This window comes from Plodia interpunctella, chromosome 2 (assembly GCF_027563975.2).
Source record: "Plodia interpunctella isolate USDA-ARS_2022_Savannah chromosome 2, ilPloInte3.2, whole genome shotgun sequence".
NCBI lineage: Eukaryota > Metazoa > Arthropoda > Insecta > Lepidoptera > Pyralidae > Plodia > Plodia interpunctella.
The window spans coordinates 3,923,986-3,946,413 of record NC_071295.1 but is presented as its reverse complement, the minus strand read 5'-3'; the positions used below and the strand labels follow the sequence as shown (position 1 = coordinate 3,946,413).

Sequence of the window (22,428 nt, the reverse complement as noted above, 5' to 3'; positions counted from 1 at the left end):
TAATAAATTATACACCTAAACCTTCCTCAGGAATTCACTACCCATGGTGAAAAGCGCATGAAAATCCGAGCAGTACCTAGTTTTTAAGTTTATTGCGAATCGCGAACAGACAGACGCGGCAGGACATTGTTTTATAATATGTAAGAACACGTCACACGGAGAAAATCGAAATTCTGAACAGAGACCGTTATGTCAACTTGAAAAGCTTCAAAATTTTCATTGAACAGGGTAACAAATTTCCATACATAATTCTAAATTTGCAGTAGAAAAATTTACATTAAATTTTTTTGGATAAAAAAATAGCCATTATGACATCTTCCTCAATTATAATACCAGATACATTCTTATATTTTGCTTATGGTGCTAATATACTTGCTTATCGGATGACTATGTATGATATAAATGCAGAATTCGTATCAATTGCACGTATAGATGTAAGTTTTGTTCCATATTGCACACAGAATAGACAGCTTCTCTTTCCTTTGCATTATCATCATCATCAGATATCATAAACTCGGCACCATATAGTCATAATACCGGTAACATTAGATAGAATGTTACAAAAGTAGAGATATGAGATTATGTAAAAGAGTTGATTTTATAGAATTACAGATTGGACTTCATTAAATATTCCAAGTATTGGGGAGGCCCCGTAGCCACATTAGTCCCAACAGCAAACGCTCATTCCTGGGGCGTTATCTGGCGCCTCAAACGCGACCAAAGGGATTCTTTAGACAGGCAAGTCTTATTATCTAAGTGTAGGATTTTGTATATTTTGATAATCATATTTTACATCATCATTTTAGAATGAAAGAAGTTGAAGATAAAAAGTATTACATAAAAAATCTCAACGTTCTAACGCCATATATGGGATACTTTCGATGTCGTGCTTATATACAGAAAGTTAATCCTTTACCTAGAGGCGATAATGACGTGATCCCATCAGAGCGATGGCCCTCGTTTTCCTATAAGCACATCATGTTACTTGGCGCCATAATCAATGAGCTACCTGAATATTATATAAACCATCTGCGCGACTTAAAACATAATGATGACGAAGGCTGCGTACGGACAGATTGTTTACTTATCCGCTATGCGCGGGAGCCGATCTGCGAATGTAGGGTGCCCGGCAGAATACCCAGGCAGCCGCTTAAACTTGATGTAGTAACAAAAAGAAATATGAAAGTACAAACTCAAAGCAAATAAAAAATGTGGCGAAATAAACACTTTTCCATTGAAAAATTTATTTTATTTTGAGAAATGTATAGGCTTTGTTTTAACTAGTTATAAAATATATTCAAACAGGGGGGTATATTTAAGGATACATTTTGATATTCAAAACTATACTTCATTTATATTTTGTAACTTTTTATTAATGTAAATATTAAAATTATTATTAATAGGTACTCGGTTCTCATTAAATTAAATATAAAAATTGTACACTATCTAAATCGTTTGGTGAAATCGTATCTAAATTGAGCATAAAGCACAACGCTACCCCGACACTTTTACATAACACGCACACAAATCACAAGAGGAACACATCACTTGGAAAATATTTTATCAGTCAAAATTTACGAATAATATAATTACTAAAATGAGGTAATGTAACTGCCTTACTAAATGGAAATCACAATAAAATTAAATACTGACAAAAATAAGAGCGTAGGTAGATAAGTAAGAGAAGGTTAATAGTGAAGCCCGCAGAAACGTGGTGCGAGGCAACGTTGTGCAACACGTCGCGCGCAGACCGCACAACATTTCAGCGCAGCCATCGAACGCGTACACACTTTGCTACACTGGATCATTTGCGAATAACGACGAAGGTGGAAAATATGGCCTAAATTTAACATTACGCTTAATACACTAACTTACATTTCATAAATTGAGCAAAAGGCACTATGCAATTTCTAAAATTAAAGAAATATTTGGATTTTTACTTTGGATACACATTCATTAAATGATCAAAGATTCCATTCAAGTTTTGGAAAACAATGTTTATGTACATTATTTTTTAAATAATGATTTGTTGAAAAGATACAATTAATGCAACGTGCCTTGAGCCCCTCGTCAATGACCACAATACTCATTCCCGTCCTTCGCCTCCGAGGCCCCGGCGCCTGTGCGGTCTGACAACTGCGCAGACGCTGGTGCGTCCGGCCTTCACACTTCACACTATGCATAACATAACACATAGCCCATTCCAAGCCAGCCCGTCGAATTACATTCCTGTGGCACGGTATCCGATCGTTGTGGATTTCGTATTAGGTTTAAAAAATTACTAGTTTACATTATAATTTGCACGCAAATGGAACTGTACGATTCGTATACCGCCAGTGCACAAACAAATTATATGCATCATGTGTATCAACACAATCAACAATCCTGCATTCCGCTGAAGGCTGGATGTCTGAAGGCACTCGTTTACACCCTTAAACATTATAGTATAATCGCGTAAGTCGACGGCTCTATTGCACAGGATTGTTGTATCAGGATCTTAATAACCTTTGGTTGAATATTTATATAAATAAATATTCCATAAATTTAAAATACATTGCATATGTATAATATAGCTGGCTATGTATATTTACTTTAACATTTATCTACAGAGAGAAGAGTTACAACTGGATATAGAACAGTTTAAAACTTTACCCCATGTCCATGCCTATTTGGAATAATAAGTTAGTTTATTATCATGATAGATGTAGTCTAAGCCAGTCGCAAGTTAAGCTCCACGGTCGATTAGAAAATTTTTTTGAATTTATAAACTGTCATTATGTTAGAACTAGATTAGAGTAGCTGCCATATGCGCGCGCAGAGCTTAGCCAGCTGCCGGCTCCGTCACTATACTATAGAGAATTTCGTTCGTCGCACTCCAATATCCAATGAGCACATTACATTTTATACGATCCATCAAAAGTTTTGCTCAGAGTTATTACACATCGGATTTGAATAAATATGTAAATCTTTTGATGAAATCATACTACAAACCATGGATCGTAACATACTGAAAGCCTGAGTCTGGTCAGAATGATCTAGGTGCTATCTATCGGCTCTCTCAGTGGGTTCTATTGGGCGCCAGGAGAACATCTCATCTTCTAATTACAACATTTACAACGGAAGATTCTGAAAGAAGTCAACATAAAATCAAAAGGAGATATGGTAATTCCTCCATCTTGATTACAACATTCTCAGATATATTCCAAGAGATTTTGAAATGACTTTGAATGGTTTTAGTACAGAAGAAAAAGTAAGAATAGAGGTAATAAATTCAAATAATCGGTGACTCTTGATAAGAATGAATACCTACAAGTGGGAGCTCGTGAAATTGGATTTAAAAGTATTACAAGCACATTTGATAAACATTCGATTCTTTGCTTATGCTTGGGGTGACTAATGAAACATGTCGGTATTCATGTCTCCAAAGCGGGTACATTGGGAAGAGCTCAAGATGCGTGAACATTTCTGCACTGATGCCATCACAGCCATCACATTATAAGAAATGGTTGAAGTGCTGCTACGGGGAGGTCAAGACCATTTGAACTTCAATTGGACCTAATTGAAGTTTAAATGTGATACCTTGTGTGGGGCCTTTAAATAAAAATATTCTGAAAACTTCTTCTCTAACGTATGGAGTACTCAAAATGAGTTGAATGTACTAGAGGGAATGGTGTTTATCAGCTGCCAACTTCAGTGCATGGGAAGGTCGCCATGCAGGCGAATGGTGCATAACACCATTCTATATGATTGCAGTCCTTGAACTTGTATCATTCAAATACCATACCAAACCAATTTAAAATTATGTTGAATATAACATAATGTAGATGCTATACAAATGTGAGATAAATAAGTATGTTATTAAACATACATTTAGTCGGCATGGTTACATTATAATAAGTCTAATTGTAGTTTATATGATTCTCTGTTTCTCTGTCTGGCTCTATCAGCTAGAACTATACATATAGAGCACATTTAAATATAAATATTTAAAAAATAATAATAGTCGTTAATACAACTACATAACAATAATGGCAGGTATCTCTATTGCATTGTTAATGAACATATGAATTTGGTTGCACACTACATATTTAACTAATAGGTAGGTAGGTCGCACATAGTCAAAAATGCTTTTTCGATTGTCAATTTATATAATTTTTGCAACTATATTTGCTATTGAAACTATTTAGTCTTTGGTGGTTAAATCCGATATTAGAATGATTTTTATTTAGATACATATAGACATTTAGTTAACAGTTAAACAAGGAAGAAGGGCTCTAGAACAGATTGAGTATTATAACAGTTGCATAAAATTGCATCGAACAGTACGAGTGGCAAATTCGTGGACAGGAATGCACTCTCAACAAAAAGTGCTCGTAACAACAACATTAACAACTTCGACAAATTTGACACTCGTTAGGATTTCGATCGAAACAATGAAGCATTCGGCCAATGAACGCGAAGAAATCAATTCGTACACGAACTAGCTCATGCGATAACATACCTATTACACACTTTACAACTTACATCCGAAACTTAACATTAATAGGCTATGTCAAAAATGACACCAATACAACTATATATATTGAGGTAAACTATATAGGATCCGCGTCGACACGAATCGACTCTCAATATAGCTTCAGCAAAAATATTAATTTCCTGATATGAAAACGAACGGACGGACGCGCGTCGTCCGAAGCCGACGGCCCGTCCTAGAGTCGAGGCGCGCCGCGGCTGCGGCGGACAACGCCGCTAGAATCACATTACATAGGTCTCCTTAAAAAAAATCACAAACATACGTCGAGTTTTACAACGCATGCGTTCGTTACGCGACAAACCAAGTTTATACGTGAAATTGTTGACGAAAAGATAGGAAATTATTTTCATTCCACTTGTCTGGTTATAGACAGTTTTAAATGGTTTTCTTACACATGTCATACATGTTTTAAAAATGATGAAATGATAAAATTCCGCTCCATCCCTAACTTTTTCATCTCAATATAATTTTCGACAATAGGCAAGTTTACTTGTACAGATTCCAGCGCCGCGCCGCCACGCTCGCCGCGACACGCAATAAATAAAACGACGCGGGACGCTCGCGACAATTTACTAGCTACTCTTATGACTAAGATTCGAAGAGTCGGCCGCCTCCGGGCGGTCGACCTGAGGTAGATAGAACCAGGCGGGATCCAGGTGGTCACTCGGGCGTTTACATCAGGGATTCGCTATCGGTTCAATTTCCAAAATATACAGATTCGATCGAGGGAGCGCTCGGATAGCGACTCGAGACTCGATAGCGATTTGAGAAAATTAGATATGGCGGAACGCCCCGATTCTCCCGGTGTCCGGTGGCCCGCTAGTAGTGCGGCGCGGGCCCGGTCCCCGCTACCAGTGCGGCGCGGGCCCGGTCCCCGCTACCAGTGCGGCGCGGGCCCGGTCCCCGCTACCAGTGCGGCGGGGGCCCGGACCCCGCTAGCAGTCCGGCGCGGGCCCGGACCCCGCTACCAGTGCGGCGCGGGCCCGGACCCCTCTAGCAGTCCGGTGCGGGCCCGGTCCCCGCTAGCAGTCCGGCGCGGGCCCGGACCCCGCTACCAGTGCGGCGCGGGCCCGGCCCCGCTAGCAGTCCGGTGCGGGCCCGGTCCCCGCTAGCAGTCCGGCGCGGGCCCGGTCCCCGCTAGCAGTCCGACGCGGGCCCGGTCCCCGCTAGCAGTGCGGCGCGGGCCCGGCGTCGCGCAGCACGCCGTTGGGCCCCGGCTTGCGCGCGGGCAGCGGCTGCAGCGGCTGCAGCGGCTCGGCGGCCGCGTCATCGGGCGAGCGCGAGCGCAGCGACGACAGCACCCACGACGCCAGCCGCCCCGACACCCCGAACAGGTTCGAGCCGGACCCCGTGGCCACCGCGCCCACGTTCACCTCGGCCATGTCGGCCTCTTCCTCTGGAATTTATAACGACCGATTAGAACCCCTCTTGCTCTTTTAGCTATTTTGTTTTTGTATGCCTCACGGCGCAACACAACGCACTATATATTCGAATATAAAACCTATTGTATGTATACCCATGTCTGACAAAAATAAACATTATGAATTATGAACTATGTCTACAGCAGACGCACTGTCTGACATATAGAATACCTTTTAGGCATCGATTACATATTGCATCATATATATGTCCCAATGTATAATATATTAATAGGTCTGTATCTACGCACCAAGTATGATACTCGTAAATCTAATGACATTGACTAAAATTTTGGTGATTGACTTTACACTCGTTGTAAATATGATCATGTAAAGTTTAAGATGGAATATGTTTCCTGGAGAGATAAATACCTGAGGCTAGTATTGTGTGTACATGTAAACATGATATTGTCTAACCATTGTGGGTCCTCTGCAACAGCGCGTAGGTCTCCTGTCCCTGCGGCGTGTGGAAAAAGGACCGCTGACGGAAGTAGGGCATGGCTTGCGGCGCGAGATCCGCCACCAGCTGCAGAAATGCTGGGCGTGCGGCGGGGCGGTGTGCCCAGCACGCTCGCATCAGCTCGTACAGCCGGTCCGGACAGTGCTCCGGCCGCTCCATCACCCCGCCCTCCACTACGTAACGTAGCACCTGCTCATTCGACAGGCCCTAATAAAATTAAATACACAATTAAATATGTGTGACGTGAATGGGGTGACGTAACCTTGATACAACCAATAGTATGCAAGTATTTTACGATGTGAGAATATGAGTATCTCGTTCTTAATAACTTGTTTGTTTGTTCGATAATAACTTCTTTGTGTTACACAGCGTTATGGAACTCCTTTTGTGCATTTCATATCGTATATGGTTAATGACCTTCTCATGATTCGTCGTAATGACCAAAATAAATTAAATTTGAAGGCTAAACCGCCAATCAGATTTGATAAATAAATTGTACTAGCTTTCTCTGCCTATATGATGACCATTCTTAGGTTTAAAAACAAAATATATACTCACTTGATATGGCAACATAGCGAGTGTCACCATCTCCCATAAAACTACACCATAACTCCAAACGTCGCTATTACTGGAAAATACCTGTAAAGAAAAAAAATCGTAATATTCTTTTAATCACAAAAACTCTTATATTTTGTTAAGATTGTGTTAAGCTGGACATTTTGGTCACCGACTACAATCGCACATTGGTATTACAGTCGCACATTGACCCAAGAACATTTAGCTCCAAAAACTGATTAGAAAAAATCACGATACTCACTCCGTCTTTTAAGCTCTCGGGGCTCATCCATCTAACGGGCAGCAGGCCTTTGGTGCCCTTCCTATAATAATCAGTCTCATAAATGTCTCTGGTCATGCCGAAGTCGCCCACTTTGACAGTGAGGTCGCCGGCCACCATACAGTTGCGCGCCGCTAGATCGCGGTGCACGAATTTTTTGGCCGATAGGTAGGCCATACCGTCGGCTATCTCAATAGCCATCTGCGGACAAAATATACGTTAGTAGATAAATATTCTATAAGGCACTCAATATTTTTTTATTAACGACACACGATGAAATATTTGGTTTTATGATCACAGATATTTGTCTGTGGTTCTGCGGTTAAGTTCGTTTGTATATTCGTGTCCATTGGACCCACATTTCATTAGAGCTGAGTATGTGCCGTTGAGTGTTGTTCATAATTAGTGTACAGAGTATAACACATATTTTAAAGTTTTTGAATATATGGTAGATATATCTGCAATCTTCTTGGAGGTATAAAAGTTTGCATCAAGGTGTTTGCATTCATATCGGTCAGTATAGCCTTGACAGCAACGTTATTGCCAATGAGGGTTAACGTCAGGCAGACGACCGTTCACAAATGACAGCCGAACCTTCGAAGTCGTAAGATTTATTTTTAATGCTAACCTCGGGCATCGCGGCCGCACAGCCTAGAAAATTAGCACTATACTGACTTGCAGAATGTTCTGCAGCGTGGGCGGGTTGCCGGCGTCCTTCTTGGGGATGGAGGAGTCAGCGTCGGGGCGGTGGCTGCGCAGGTAGGTCTTGAGGTCGCCCAGCTCCATGAGCTCCATGATGACGAGCGTGGGCTGCCCGCGCGACACCACGCCCAGCAGCCGCACCACGTGGTAGGTGTCGAACGCCTTCATCACTGACGCCTCGTTTAGGAACTCGATGCGCTCCCTGCAAAGTAAATTTTTTCATTACTATTCTATTTTTCATGCAATTTTTTAAAGTTTTCTTCAAAAATGTTGTTAGAAGTACTTTAATAACTTGATCTTCTCACCTGTCAGTGGCATGTTCATTGACAGTTTTCACAGCGCACCGAGTTTCTGGTTTGCCTTTTTCAAGGTTCTTTGCTATGCCTTCATACACCTGGGAAAAATAACATTAACTTAACACTGAAACATAATACAGTCTCTAGAGTATACAGATATCGTTCTCGGCAATACATGGTAGAAACGGCGATGTTACAAATAAAAATGTTTAGTATAATGTTTTGTTTAAACATTATACTAAAAATTTTTGTTTGTAACATATATTTTTATTGATTCAGTAGGGCAAAGCAAACTATTGACTGAAGAGAAAGTATATGAGTTCGAATTGCATCCTGAGTATAATATATGACAAATATACGCCGCCAATATGGGTATCTTTTGTGAGAAAGGTTATCCTTTTTACTAATAGCGAATATTTAACAATTCGTTTGAGATAAATGCATTATTATTGTAAGAACTCACCATGCCAAAAGATCCTTGTCCAAGTTCCCGCACTAGGTCGATGTTGGCCCTGGGCACCTCCCACTCGTCGGGCACGTAGACCGTGGACACGTACTCGGGGTTGACTGACGCGAACAGCTTGTTGGCCTCGGCCGGCGGCAGCAGCCCACGCCGCGCGTACCAGATGCCGCCTGCCACCACCAGCAACATGATGAAGCACCCGCCCACCAGCCCCCATATCCATTCGTGCCCTTGACCCGTTGGTCGTTCCTGTTTGGATATAACACATAGTCGATTATTTATACATACATAAGCAGGTACTGGTCAAATTCCACAATATGTTTAGAACCGTCCAATCTGGTTATTGGTATTTTTATAGGAGAAAAAAAATATGATGAAAAACTAAATACTCTTGGGATGTTTTATAAAAAGCTATCTAGACTTGACTAAAGGCTAGACCTTGGCTTGACGTTTCACGGGTAAAGATGATTATGTGTTTTTTTTATTTGAATAATTTTTACGTTACAGAAATACGCGTAACTAAAAATGGACCATAAGTTGGTACATCACAAATGATGATTCTAGAAACTGTTTGTGGGCACTAGAAAGAAAATGCTATACAGAAAGCAAGTATTACCGGTATGAAGACGAAGATCTCGGAGACGACGCCGGCGCCGTTGACGGTGATTGGAGTGACCTTGAGGCTGTAGTTCCCGGCCACGAGGTTCCGCAGCGTGTAGCCCTGTCCGTTGCTCTCGTAGTCATCCGCGGTTACACACGTCATTAGGGCCAGTTCACCACCCTGTTCATTCAAAACTGTTGCACAAATATCTTGCAGGATATGTTTCTTAATTAAAATTTAACGAGAAGATAAAATCTGAACTCGAGCTGGAATATTCGGCCGATAACCACTCGCCCGAAATGATTCATCTCTTTAAACTTACGCCGACGAAAAATAATTTTATTATATAATTTTTATATGTACTAGACTATATGCTACTATGACTAGCTGCTGGGGGTTCGCTCCCATGGGAATTTCGGGATAAGAAACATATGGAAATATGTATAATAATATAATTAATATGACAGGAGACAAAAAAAAATACCTGTGTGTTCTCTTCAACTTTCGTGTACTGAACTCTGTATGCCGCTAGGAATCCGTTGGGGTTTTTAGGCGGTTCCCAAGTTACATTCACTTCCGGTACTGTTTTGTTGGAAGGCAGGATCTCCGCATGTAAATTAGTCACCATATCCGCACCCGCTGAAATAAAAACATCAATTTCAAGTAAATGTCCATCAAATATAGGTAGCCGTCATGGCAGGCCTTTAGACGACTTGAATTAATATTGAATAACACTCGATAAGAATACAATTAATTACAAACTGAATAAAATGGATCTAATTTTATTTTAACTCTACCCAATTCCAGTGTCCTGAAGGTGAAGTAGGCCCGTTCGGAGCACCAGTCAGTGTCGTTGTTGTCCTTCTGCCGGCACGCCCACACATTCACCGTGTACCACGTGCAGTGACGCAGGTGAGATACCTTCAGCGACAGGGTGCGTGTGTTCAGCTCGTAGAACAGGGATTTCACGTACCCTGCCATTGAGATAAAAATTAAACAGGGCGTTTAAAATACCTATATACGGTAAAAGAGCTCCTTTATTTAAGTGTTTACCTTTACGATATACCCAAGGTATCAAGGTACATATATAGGTATTTTGTAACAAGCAGAAAAATACTTTGTAACACCGTAAGTAAAATAATTGTATTTTAATTTATTCGATGTATAAACAATAGCTAATATCTTTCAAAATTGAAAATTGAAAAGTTTGATTTGGCGTTGATTTGTTTTGATGGTGTTTACGCGATCTTTATCGTAATTTAAATTTCAAGAATTATTATTGTTGTATTCAATAAAAGGTCAGTACTGTCATAGTAACAATATCTGAGAAAATGGTTGATGATAATATTAAATTAATTATAGAAATTTGCAGTGAAAATTATATTCGACTGTGTCCAAGCCTGTGTGCATACTTTTAATTTCATTCACATTTATTTTGCTAAGATTTTTTATACTATAGTGAGTCAAACATTTCAAGAAAATGATGCATTTATAAATATGTTAATTTCTTAAAGAAGTTATCCGAAAAGGACAAAACAACATCTAAAAGAACATGCTTCTACTCTTTCGTGTTATTCACTCATTCAATCTAATAAGCACGGTGCATACTCACACTCAACGGAAAAATATATAAAAACTAAATTTACTGGCAGCTAAGAATAAGTGTACCATATATTTATGAATATAAACTACACTTATGCCGTTAAAAAAATGCTAGATGAGCACCCATTTAGTACGGGACAAATGAGATTGTAAAGTTTAAGAAATTAATTTTATATTTCAGTCGAGTGTAATAGATGATTTAGCAATGATTTGTGGCGACGAAACCGCATGCTGTACCAGTTACCCGTTACATAAAACAATAATATCTATGTTAACCTGTAGTATTGTCCTTTATGACGCAAACGTTAGGCTCCACGCGACTGCATTTGACTGAAATGAGAACGTCGAGATGGGCGTGATGAGGATTGTGAGGTGACAAGCATGGCCAAAGACGAAGAGAAAGCACAGAGAAGATAGCCTGTAAGTTGGCATAAATATCATGATAAATGGAGGGTGAAACCATACATTCTTATAATGTTGCTATTTGGTGGAGTTACCTTCGCCGTCCGTGGTGTTGGAGTAATTGAGGCCGAGGGTAGGACTCGTGTTCTTGCTGAGGATAACCAACATGCTTTGCACGCTTTTGTCCACTGAGCGCCGTCGTCTGCTCTTCGTCGTCTTTTGTTTTTTCGGAGTTTTTATATACACCTGTAAATAGTTTGATAAAAATAACATTGTTAAAGACATCTTCACCGAAATGACATTTTCATCTTGAAAAAATGTATCAAAGTAACTCACCCCATTTTGCAGCTCGTTCTCGAACTGAATGTTCTCTGTGCGCTCCTCTTCAGCTCTAGAAGTGAATTTGACGCTGGGTCTGCCGCCGTCCCTGTCACACGCGCAGGTGCTGTTGCGGCTGACGTCACCGGTCTGCTGCTCTTTGCGCACCTCCGGCGATAGCTCGTGATCCGCCTTTATTTTATTCGCCAATGCATTCGCTGTGCAATTTAAATTACTTACGTTATTCATTTGTTACTTTCTAGCTTTCAAATACGATCTAATGTGAAGTCAATCATGTAAAGTGAAGTATGATATATAAGTAAGGTAAACATTTGTATTTATGTCTACTGAAGAAGCGCGTCCTCATATAAATTCTTAAGAACGAAACACGCGTCGTCGGTTTTCAGCAGTGAATGTGGAAATAACGGACAACTCTCTTTCTTTCTCTCTCTCTCTCTCATTTGAGCGTTTCCTGGTTTCTTCCCAGCCGTTAAGCGTCAGAGCCCAGGGTCCGCTTTCCCACTTTTTCGTCTTCATTTCGCACCGTACGGACAATATTAGGAGCTGACAACTATAAATACAGTCCAAATAGCGGAATTTTCCAGAAACGATGTATCTTGTAAATAATGTGTGTGTAATAATAAATTATTTATGCCCACGGACACCAGCAACCCGCTACGGGCCGTCTGTTTCCATGGCATTCATTATGAGTATTATATTACCAATGCTTTGAAATAAAATAGTAACTACTTATAAAATAAATATAAAATAATTTAACATCTAAGTACATACGATCGCAGGGTACATACGATTGGTGCAGTAGTTGCTCTTGGAGCCGAGGATCTTGGGCTTGTTGTAGCTGTTGGCCTGGATCTCCACGTGGTACAACTCTAATATTCCGTTGGGCAACACCGGCGGCGACCAGCTGATGCTCACCGAGTGCGGCCCCGAATGGTCCACCACCAAGTTAGTTGGGGGTGACGGACCTAAATTAAAAAAGGATGAGGATTGAAAATATAAAAATACATAAGACCAACTAGTTTGATTTAAGTGTGTAGTCCGTCTAAAAATCCCCTTTGGCGTGACATTAGGGACCAGCTATTACATGAGTTTCTTCTCAGCCAGTAGCGATAGTTCCGAAATGCTACTATAGTTCGTAGGTTTGAAATATTTTGTAATTTAATTGAAATCGGACCTGAAAGGTCGTTTTTATGAAGAAATAGAAGGAATATCGAATATAATGTAAATTTTGTTGGCTACAATCAAACATGCGAAAAGAATTTTGTTTTTTGTGGTTTGGTATAATTGTATGCATATTATTTTTTTTAGTGATGTTATTTAAGCATTACTGTGTCATCCAAGACTTATTCAATGTCATAAAAATCATATGATTTTCAAGTTCATAGACCGCAATAATAATATGTAAAACCCTGACGATACATGAATACTTTAAAGACTTATTTCCGATGTTCTACTAATTCTCTCATGCGTTATTGATCTCATAACAAAATTAAATTAAATCTAAATCTGTGAATATATAATCTTGCAAATTCGCGGACTCAGTATAGCTAGTCAAAGCTCTGCCGATTATAATAGACAACAAAATAACAAGGACAATAGATCACACCACAAACTCTGCAAAGTTCTATGAAACTTACGTCCGGGCAGCGTCTTGAAGTATATAATAGAACTCTGCGCGCCCTTTCTATCTTGCTGCGTAGTGTACGCCTTGACGTAGGCAGCGTAGCGCGTGAAAGGCTTGAGGTCGGGCAGCATCGTGAAGGACGGCTGCACGGGACACGGGTCCCGCATCAGTTCCGTGGGTGACGTCACTTCCGCCGTCGCGTTCGCACTCCGCACCTCGTCCTTCGTTCTGTCTATGACATTCCACCTGAAATTGGTTGCTATTATCACAATGTGACCTTTTTTACTTATCGGCATACAGTTTATCTATATATTATATAGTGTATGTACAGATATACTTAACATCTGTAAGTAACTTCCTCTGTATTAAATAAAAATTCGTTTAAAAAATGGTTAATGGAAAATATTAGTAGTTGAATCACACATTCACGTTAGTTTCACTTAAGTTTATTTATTATTTTTATATAAACAAAAGAAAGCTTTTAATTCGGAGTAGAAATACTTTGTATATTTGTGTGAGTAATAGCTTACGTGTCGGAACAAGCGTCTCTCTGTTCGTAGAGTGTAACATTTTTCTCAGCTTCGATGTAATACACGGAATATCCCAGAAGTTTTCGAGAATCGCCCGGGCAATACGCGTTCCATGTCAGAATAACCCGCACACCATTCTGGTGCACTTTCAGATGCAACTGCACTTGGTCACCTGATGAATAACACAAAAATATGATAGCTAGTCGAAATCAATCATATTTTATTTCAAAGAAATTGTGTGTCGTTCTCGCAATTTTCGAGAATCATAGCTGAAATTGACAAAAAATACTTTAAGTATTGTATTTTTTATATCAATCTTTATAGTAAATCAATAGTCCCCACACTAATACCACAAATCAACCGATGAACTGCTGAGAGTTGAAAAAATGCTCAAGAGGTAAAACCTAATAGAGAAAGTAGTGTTAAAAAAATGATACCGTACTAACATGAGCCTTGGTTCCCGTTGTTGTCTTCGGAGACCTCGATCTCCGTGAACTGGGATGGGGGATTGCTGGTCATGTTCTTGAGGGGCACGATGCGCGCGTAGCAGAGTTTGGGGTTCAGATGGATGAAGAGCGACCCGCCCGTGATATTGAGGGGCCCGTGCGCCTGAAAGTCCCAGAGGAGCTCCAGGTTTGGGTTGTTGAAGACGTTTAAAGTCTGCCCTCTGAAAAAAATTACAATGTTTGCATTTTGCATAATTTTAAATGACACCATATATTTCTCAAACTGTATTTTCTCTTATTGTCAATATAACACGTGTTTAATTCGTACATGTGTATAATATAGAAAACACAACTTTAGTTATAGATTCCTTTTCTACGTGTAGTTGACAACATAATTTATAAAATCGTAACAAATAATATAATTCATTCAATCTAAAGTAATAAATAGACGTGCAATATGCGCAGTCAGTCGACTCGTCTTATATTATTATCCCTATTTATGCCGAAACATCGTCGGATTGATATATAACATCAGGTGAAGAGTGTTGCTGTAGAAAGTTATCATAATTTGTACGTTCATAATATCTATAATGTCGGTGATACCAGCACAAACATTATGATCCGCCATCATGATCAGCCCTCTCGGTGACCCACTCTTGAGCATAGGCTACCTTGTATCTACGCCAACCTTTCTCTGTCCTGGACCATCGTTATCCAGTTAATCTCAGCAACTTGTATGTTGTATCCTCATGGCTGAAGGTCGTGACCACTAGTAGCTGGTAGGTGTGGCTTTCTTAACCAGGGCCTTCCAGGCAATACTACCTTGTGCCTACATATATATACGTACTTGCACTCAGGTAGGGGCGTGCCGGTGATGGTGCGCAGGTTCTTGAGGAACATCAGCGAGATCAGCATGAAGGAGCGCGTCACGTGCAGACAACCCTCCACCTCGCGAATCTCACCCAGCGACTGCTCCAGCACTGTCATCGTATTGCCTGCGTGTAACAACAGGAAAATTTCAGACAACAGTACTATGTTCATCGTATGCATATCATCTTTGATGACGTGATAGGTGACAGAGACAGGTAGATGGTAGAAGAATATAAATTATTGATTAGTTTATCTCTCTAAAAAGCTTTTCTTAATGTTACAGCTTAGCTTAGGATCATCATTAACATGTTTCTCGCAGTTTCTCACAAGGTTTCTCGCCTTAAACTAATGTTGGAATTATTTTTATTCCTGCCTAAATATGAGTGCACCCACCCATGGTTTACTTCTAGTATTTTCCTGGTACAAATAGTCCGGTACAAACACAACTGATTGATAGGCTTGCGCTGGATATTTTGGGAATAAACTGGGACAACACTGGGCGTAAACCCATTTATGCACTCACCACCGCTGCCCCGTAAAGAAATCTCGAGCTTGCCGCGCACGTGCGTGCAGCCGCGGAACTGCTCGGCGGCGGCGATGGAGTCGATCTTAGCGCCGCTGCAGTTGTGGTGGCAGCCAGAGCCTTTGCACGGCACGCAACGCGCGTTCTTCTCATCACCTTCCTGACACATCAACATATTATATTCAAATTTCAACTTAAGACATCAAATTGTCATGTATACATAACAATTTGATATCTTATAAATTGTTATGTATACATAACAATTTGACATCAAACATTTACTTAAAACTACTTACTGCCAACTTGGAAAGCGCAGGCGAAGAAGAAGCGGCACGAAACACTTCACTGTAGCCTTTTCTCCAATAGTGGCAATTAAGAAACGTGGTCTTATATGGTTATGTTAAACATGTCCCATAAGATGAAATAATTAATTTATTGAAAATAAAAATTCGCTCGAGCAACTCGAGCGACTATTAGAACTTAAAAATAGTGTCACACATGTGTATGTGTAATCATTTGCAAGACGAATACAACTCGACCGGTGTCGGTACCATTTTCAATAGATACATAAAAACTGAGAAACACAAGAACCACTAATGCTTTACACCGTCTAATTATACACATATACATTCATATATGTTACGGCTAAACCTGATAGGTCTAATCAACTAAGACTGGCTGCACCTAGGTCTAGTCGCACTTCGGGGTTTAGCCGTATATATTATATTCGTCTAATATTTTTTTAAAGCCACGACCTAATTAACATCAGTCTAGAGTAGGTACTTTTTTTAGGTGATTGAACCAATGCATTACCATAAGACATTGAAATGACGTACACAAAATATACTCTATTATGTCACAATGCGAAAGTCAATGTGCATTTAAAATATTGGTAGAATAAATTTGCACATAAGGTACACAAAAAAGGTTTTGAACTTTGTCTATTCATAACGATTTTATTTGTTAAAAATATCTGGATATAAAACACGGCGTGACTATTTATTATTCACTAATACAAATATTCTTTATTGCCAAATTCTTTAATGCCTAAAGAGAGAAATATATAAAAAATGATAATAATTAAGGCACAAGGCGGGCTTATCGCTATAGCAACTACCACTAACTAATACATTCTTGTGGTAGAGATTGAGGCAAGAGAGAACATTTTTCATTAACACGGCCACAAGGCAATTTCTCACCTCCATAAAGCCGCTGGGGCAGACCAAGATGCAAGAGTCATTGTAGATCTTGTAGGCCTTCACGATGGAAGAGGGGCGACCGTGGACGTCGCCAGTCGAGCCCAGCGGCATCGCGCGGCAGTCGCCCGCCGACACGCAGCGCGCGTTCAACTGTAAAACATGTTATATTTATCAAGTAATAGTTAAATTTATAACAATAATCATTCAAAGATAAAAAATCTCTAGAATAATCAAGATATTTTTATTACTAGTTTATTAGTTATGCAACACCGGGAGCGACAGCAATATAGTTCAAGCACGGTAGATTTCATTGAATACCACTTGTTTACAGTCACGTGAAACATCCGTGACGAATCTTAAAGACTCTAATTAATGATTTATAAACTACTGCGTAAAATGTGGAAGGTCCAAACCACTGTGTATAATGTAAATGTACACATTATCGTTACATACGCCTATAACGTTTATGTTATGCAATTCAATGTTTACATCATAGTAAAAGCCCTATTGATATCAAAACATGATTCCTTTACTGCATTGTTCCCCTTACGTAAATATTTCCTATTCGATACAAAGCCGTCGATTGTGAAGACAGCGCTCTTTCGCCGTAGTTGTAGGTAGATTTTCACTTTAACTTCTTGGCGTTCAGATATTCAGATGGTTGGTGGTGAAGCTAAGTATATCGAAGACGGTGCGAAAGGGAGAAAGAGTAGAATGCGAACCCTTAGCTGCTACTCTATGGCTGAAGGAGGACCCGGGAAAGCGGTCAGATGGGAAAGAAAAAGAGAGTAACTGTTCACCTTGTAAGTCCCAACAGGGCAGGATTCAACGCACATTCTCTCCTTTCCGTATCCAAAGGAGTAATTCTTGCAGGCGAAGCAATCCCGAGAAGTGGGTCCACTGCAGCCGCCGAGACACGTGCGATGGCAACAAGACTTGTCGCTCATACACCCGCTCTCTCCGCAATCCGTCGGGCACACTGTTTAAATCATTTTGCTATTATGTCTTAAAATAACATAAATTACGTTTTATCCCAAAATTCTCGTGAGAGCAAGGCGCAGTCAGCAAATCAGTACATGTAGCTAAAAAGTCATATGAAAAAATGGATTTTATTGTTTTCAAGTAAGATTACTGTGTGGTATTACAATGTGGTTCAAACAAAAACAAAGTCGTGTCACGGCCGAAGTGGAAATATTTTTACATTATCATGCCGTTGTTATTTATTGTTATGTGGTGAATAGGAGTTATTTCTTTTGATTACTGTTTACATATAGTCTTCATATATGAGTACGAAACCCTTAATAAGTTAATACAACTTGAAATGCAAAACCTCAAAACCTAGTGTTTTTACACCGAACGCGTAGGTGGATATATATTTTTGAACAAATAAATATCACCAGACACACCAAGGTGACCTACAAATCGATTTTGTGCGTTATTCGTGAATATCAATTACCGCTAAAACGTATCATATGCTAAATATGAGAGCATAATAACAGTAATTAATTGAACTTTTCAAGTCAATGAACACTTACGATTAAATATCCAATTATAACCAAATAAAACAATAAACAGCTATGGTAATATGCTAGCAAGTATTTTTAAAATGATTATACATATTCATACAAAATACTACTAAAACTATTAGATTCATACATACTTTCCACGCCTCTGTCAAAGTCGTGTTTGCCCTCATTCGTAAATAAAGATATTATATTTAAAAAATAAAACTATTCTAATTAAAAGTGTAGGTGTAGATTATAAAATGAGGGTCAAGTTCAAATTGCAAGTATGTTGAAGCACGGTTTAATGCATGTTATTTACAGTACGACGATCTAATATTATTAGAAAAATGTAAGTGTGTATGTTACCCACTTTTCTGACAATGTTTCTCATCCCAACATAGCAGCGTGCCAGAAGAGTCTGTGGGACACTGGCCAGCGGAGGGTAGCGCTACGTCCACGGAGCGCTCCTGCGCATCTGGGCACAGTCCACACAGTCGCGGGTCGTAGTTACTCTGAAACAAGGATTTTTTATACATTTCAACAATAAAATTAACACTCCATCATGCATATAAAAGACAAACTTGTAGAATTAAATTTTATCAATTAATTTCACAATAATTTCTTGTGTTTCTCGCCCATAGTTCAATTTAATTCTCAATGTCCAAAATATGCATTACCATCATTTATTTGTTAACCACAAATCATTTATTTACGCTTAGGTACAAAAATTAATATTTCTTTCTGAACGCACTAAACAGATGTTAGGATATAACGGTACCAGCTGTTATGAAATACCTACATCCAAAATATATTACAGAGAGTTGAGAGCGGTCGGGGCCGGAACTAATAACAAAGAAATCCCACGCCTTCAGATTGCGAACAGCAGATATTAGGCACTACAGCCCAGACCATAGTACGCATAAGGGTCAACCGCAATGTTGGTACCACAGATGATAATAATTAAAGTATACTAACTAGATCTAGGTCTATAAAATGTGCGAAAATGCAAGTAAAATGTCTATTACATGCTAATTGCCGGGAAACCAATCATAGAATCATAAAACAGTATTAGTACTGTTTTAGATTGGCCAAAAAACGTAATTAATAATGAATTTTCCTTTTCTGTATAGCATCGAGCAAGTAGCTTATGGACGCTTGCATCACCACAGCTAGCACGTGCACGTGCATGTAGTCTGTCGACCCTGAACTTTCTTCGGCTTTTCTTGTCAGCAGTGGACATTATGAAATGCAGTAGGATGAAGGTACTTTAACGTGAGAAAGGTCAAATTTCTGAATAACCACTTTAATAACTATATACACATTAACGGGACTTATAAAAACACCATATAAATATAAAAACGACAACAATAATCACCCTAATGATGACGTTCTCCATGTCCCTGGCGACGATCTTGCTCCAGTCGATTGTGTCCGTGTAGCAGAGCCGGTCGTTGTGTTGGATCCGCACCCCTCCGCGCATGATGCGCGTCAGCGAGCGTAGGCCCAAAGACTGGAAATAAAATACATATTATTACTCGATGAAACCAGTGTTTTCTAACTAACATGTATAATTATACTTATAGTTAGTAAAAAAAAATCAAACAACATGAAACGTTCAATCAATCGACCGCAAATTCGAAGGAGATGCGTTGCGGAAAGAGTCCCATAATTTATCGAAAATGAAAGATTCACGACATTTACCTCTATATGCTCGTTGTCATATATAACAATAGCGTAGTCCTTGTACAGTCGCATACCCCGAACTACGGTAAGGTTGGGAAATAAGTCACCGAGGTTACGGACGCCCTTAACCCTGAAACAAAAAAACATCTTATCAAGCTCTTGATGTAGCGACTAAATGTAAATAATGGTATAATTTGGACGTGTACGGCATAGTACCGGCTGTTTTCGTAAGTTTATCATTAAACCAAAAGGCAACTCTAAAGACAATTCTCAGTGCAACATAATATTTTAAGAAGTAACAAATATGAGAACTGCATATAGCGGCGGAGTTAACTTATCTAAAATTCTTGGCATGCTCTAGAATAGGACTACTCTATATCCATCCGTGGATATCGTAAGAAGCGACCAAGTACGACCGACACATAGCCTAGGCAAATGATAGACTAAAAAAGCATTCCCAAGTTGGGTTGACGGTAGCCAGCCAGCCAGGCGGCCGGACGGCGGCGGTTTGTAATCATAGCCGAATCTTCAAAAATTTGAATTAATTTTTTCGCTGACTCTGGTTTACGCGGCGTCATAGCCCAGAACGCAACCAAGAACACACAGACATAGAAGAGAGAGAGAGAGAGAGAGAGCAGTTGTATATCTTAAAATGGATGAGACAAAAGAAATGTAAGTACCTATATATCAAAATGTAGTCAGTGACCTCCCTGAGCTCTGGGAAGCTAACGTTTTTGAAGTTGGTCGCGTTAACCTTCTCCATGAGGACGATGCTGAGCTGGCCCTCGATCACCCGGCACCCCCTGAGCTTGTTGATCATGTTCTCAGGGGAATTCCTAATGTCCATCGAAGAGCATACTGTAACAAACAAAAAAAGCTTTTAATCTCTTTTCTTTTTTATCGAATGTGTAATTGTATTTGCTCAAATTGCTAAGTACCGCAATTTAGTGACAAGTAGAATACTCACTAGTGAACTGAATAGTCAACTAATGTGCAGGTTTCCTCACAATGTCTTTCTTCTTTGGAAGCAAGTGGCGGCCTATACTATTCAGAGTCAGATTGTTATACAAACTCATATTAGCACACGAGAGAAGAGAATTAGGAAACCTAGGAACTTTTTAGCACAGGCGGGGGTCTTAACCGCTAGACCACCACCGCTTAGTGTTAATATAGGACACTGTACCCATGAATAGATTGTTAGATATGCAATGAATCATCAGTAACAAGTTTCACCAATGATATTAAATAGCGCCATGCAATAACTATCACGCGCAAATTATTTTGGAATTAAATCTTTTGCCATCTCGTCAAATAACTAAAATATGAATGAATGAAAATAAAAGAGGAAAAATTTTAATATTAAAATAGCAAGTAAAGAAACGATTCAATCGAATGTTTGGCTATAGCTTAAAATTATATTTAGAAGATACGGACATTTGGAGAATAGATCGTTGAACAGAGACACAGACTAGGAGTTATTTCATAACAGGTGGATAAACAAAAGTGATGTAAATGTTAATGTCAAGGAAAGGCGTGTTTATGCAAAATGCGCGGATGCTTTTAGAATATGGGACATTGATAAGTTATTTATAATACAAGTTAATATTAGGGGCCAGGGTCGTCTATTCAAACAGATGTCTTCATAAACAAACCGACTGTTTAACTGTTTAGATACACACATACTATTATGAATGAGCAATGACATGGCACATCGACGAGTAAGCGAATAACGATTGTTTTTAAATCCATACTAATACTATAACTGCGAAAGTCTGTCTGTCACGCTTTCACGGCTACGTAGCTGAATGTTGATGAAATTTGAAAGAGATATAATAGTTAATTACCCGAAGTCAAACATTGCTAACCGCGGACGGAGCTGCGGTCACAGCTGGTTTTCTATAATTGCAAAATCTTCATGAATTCCGTCACCATCATTGTCACAGAATCTCAGGCGCAACATTGACCTATTAATTACAACTGGGCGTTTTTAGCAAATACTCGGCATTCTGTCTGATCTAACACAAACAAGTGACCCACTTGTTCCAAGCACTGATGACTGACATCTAGGGCAATATGATGGTTGCCTACAGCTAAAATACTTCTTAGTTCTCAATCAAACAAGTCAAAGGAACTTGAACCTGAATGTGGAAGGCCGAAATAGGGCACCATTCCTTCTGGAAAAAAACTGTCGCCGCAGGAAATTCACGCGAGCGGAACCGCGAGCAAAAACTAAATTATATTTAGTAAACACAGATCGGCACAAATACAAATGTACTTATCACTTAATAGGGATTAATGGAATTGTTATTGTTTTCGCGGACAAGTCAATCATTAGCCTCGCTAATGGCCCCCTGGGGAGCAATTCTTCACCACATGGTATTGCGGTAATTGATCAA

At 39.6% G+C, this 22,428-nt stretch overlaps 2 protein-coding genes across 3 annotated transcripts in view; one reads left to right on the top strand and one right to left on the bottom strand.

Annotated features, from left to right (window-relative positions):
• Positions 1-215: 215 nt before the first annotated feature.
• On the top strand, positions 216-1,242 carry LOC128675784 (gamma-glutamylcyclotransferase-like). The gene is made up of 3 exons (XM_053755457.1): positions 216-434; positions 605-738; positions 807-1,242. The coding sequence occupies exons 1-3, from the start codon at positions 309-311 to the stop codon at positions 1,204-1,206; spliced, it is 660 nt and encodes a 219-aa protein (XP_053611432.1). The 5' UTR covers positions 216-308; the 3' UTR covers positions 1,207-1,242.
• Positions 1,243-1,347: 105 nt separating this feature from the next.
• Positions 1,348-22,428, bottom strand: part of LOC128675771 (insulin receptor-like) — a 56,031-nt gene continuing 34,950 nt past the window's right edge. The window contains exons 3-27 of one of the 2 annotated variants that reach the window (XM_053755436.1): positions 20,713-20,890; positions 20,051-20,162; positions 19,725-19,859; positions 18,720-18,861; positions 17,645-17,823; positions 16,845-16,994; positions 15,646-15,805; positions 15,100-15,247; positions 14,253-14,473; positions 13,807-13,978; positions 13,290-13,522; positions 12,441-12,617; positions 11,650-11,849; positions 11,409-11,559; positions 11,188-11,241; positions 10,107-10,283; positions 9,794-9,948; positions 9,325-9,489; positions 8,709-8,957; positions 8,255-8,343; positions 7,923-8,151; positions 7,230-7,448; positions 6,971-7,051; positions 6,370-6,619; positions 1,348-5,930 (exon numbers count right to left, since the gene is read on the bottom strand). In XM_053755436.1, the coding sequence (XP_053611411.1) occupies positions 5,701-5,930; positions 6,370-6,619; positions 6,971-7,051; positions 7,230-7,448; positions 7,923-8,151; positions 8,255-8,343; positions 8,709-8,957; positions 9,325-9,489; positions 9,794-9,948; positions 10,107-10,283; positions 11,188-11,241; positions 11,409-11,559; positions 11,650-11,849; positions 12,441-12,617; positions 13,290-13,522; positions 13,807-13,978; positions 14,253-14,473; positions 15,100-15,247; positions 15,646-15,805; positions 16,845-16,994; positions 17,645-17,823; positions 18,720-18,861; positions 19,725-19,859; positions 20,051-20,162; positions 20,713-20,890 (4,256 nt within the window). In that variant the 3' untranslated portion in view covers positions 1,348-5,700. The remainder of the gene's footprint in view (positions 5,931-6,369; positions 6,620-6,970; positions 7,052-7,229; positions 7,449-7,922; positions 8,152-8,254; positions 8,344-8,708; positions 8,958-9,324; positions 9,490-9,793; positions 9,949-10,106; positions 10,284-11,187; positions 11,242-11,408; positions 11,560-11,649; positions 11,850-12,440; positions 12,618-13,289; positions 13,523-13,806; positions 13,979-14,252; positions 14,474-15,099; positions 15,248-15,645; positions 15,806-16,844; positions 16,995-17,644; positions 17,824-18,719; positions 18,862-19,724; positions 19,860-20,050; positions 20,163-20,712; positions 20,891-22,428) is intronic. The other variant, XM_053755444.1, reaches the window with a different exon arrangement.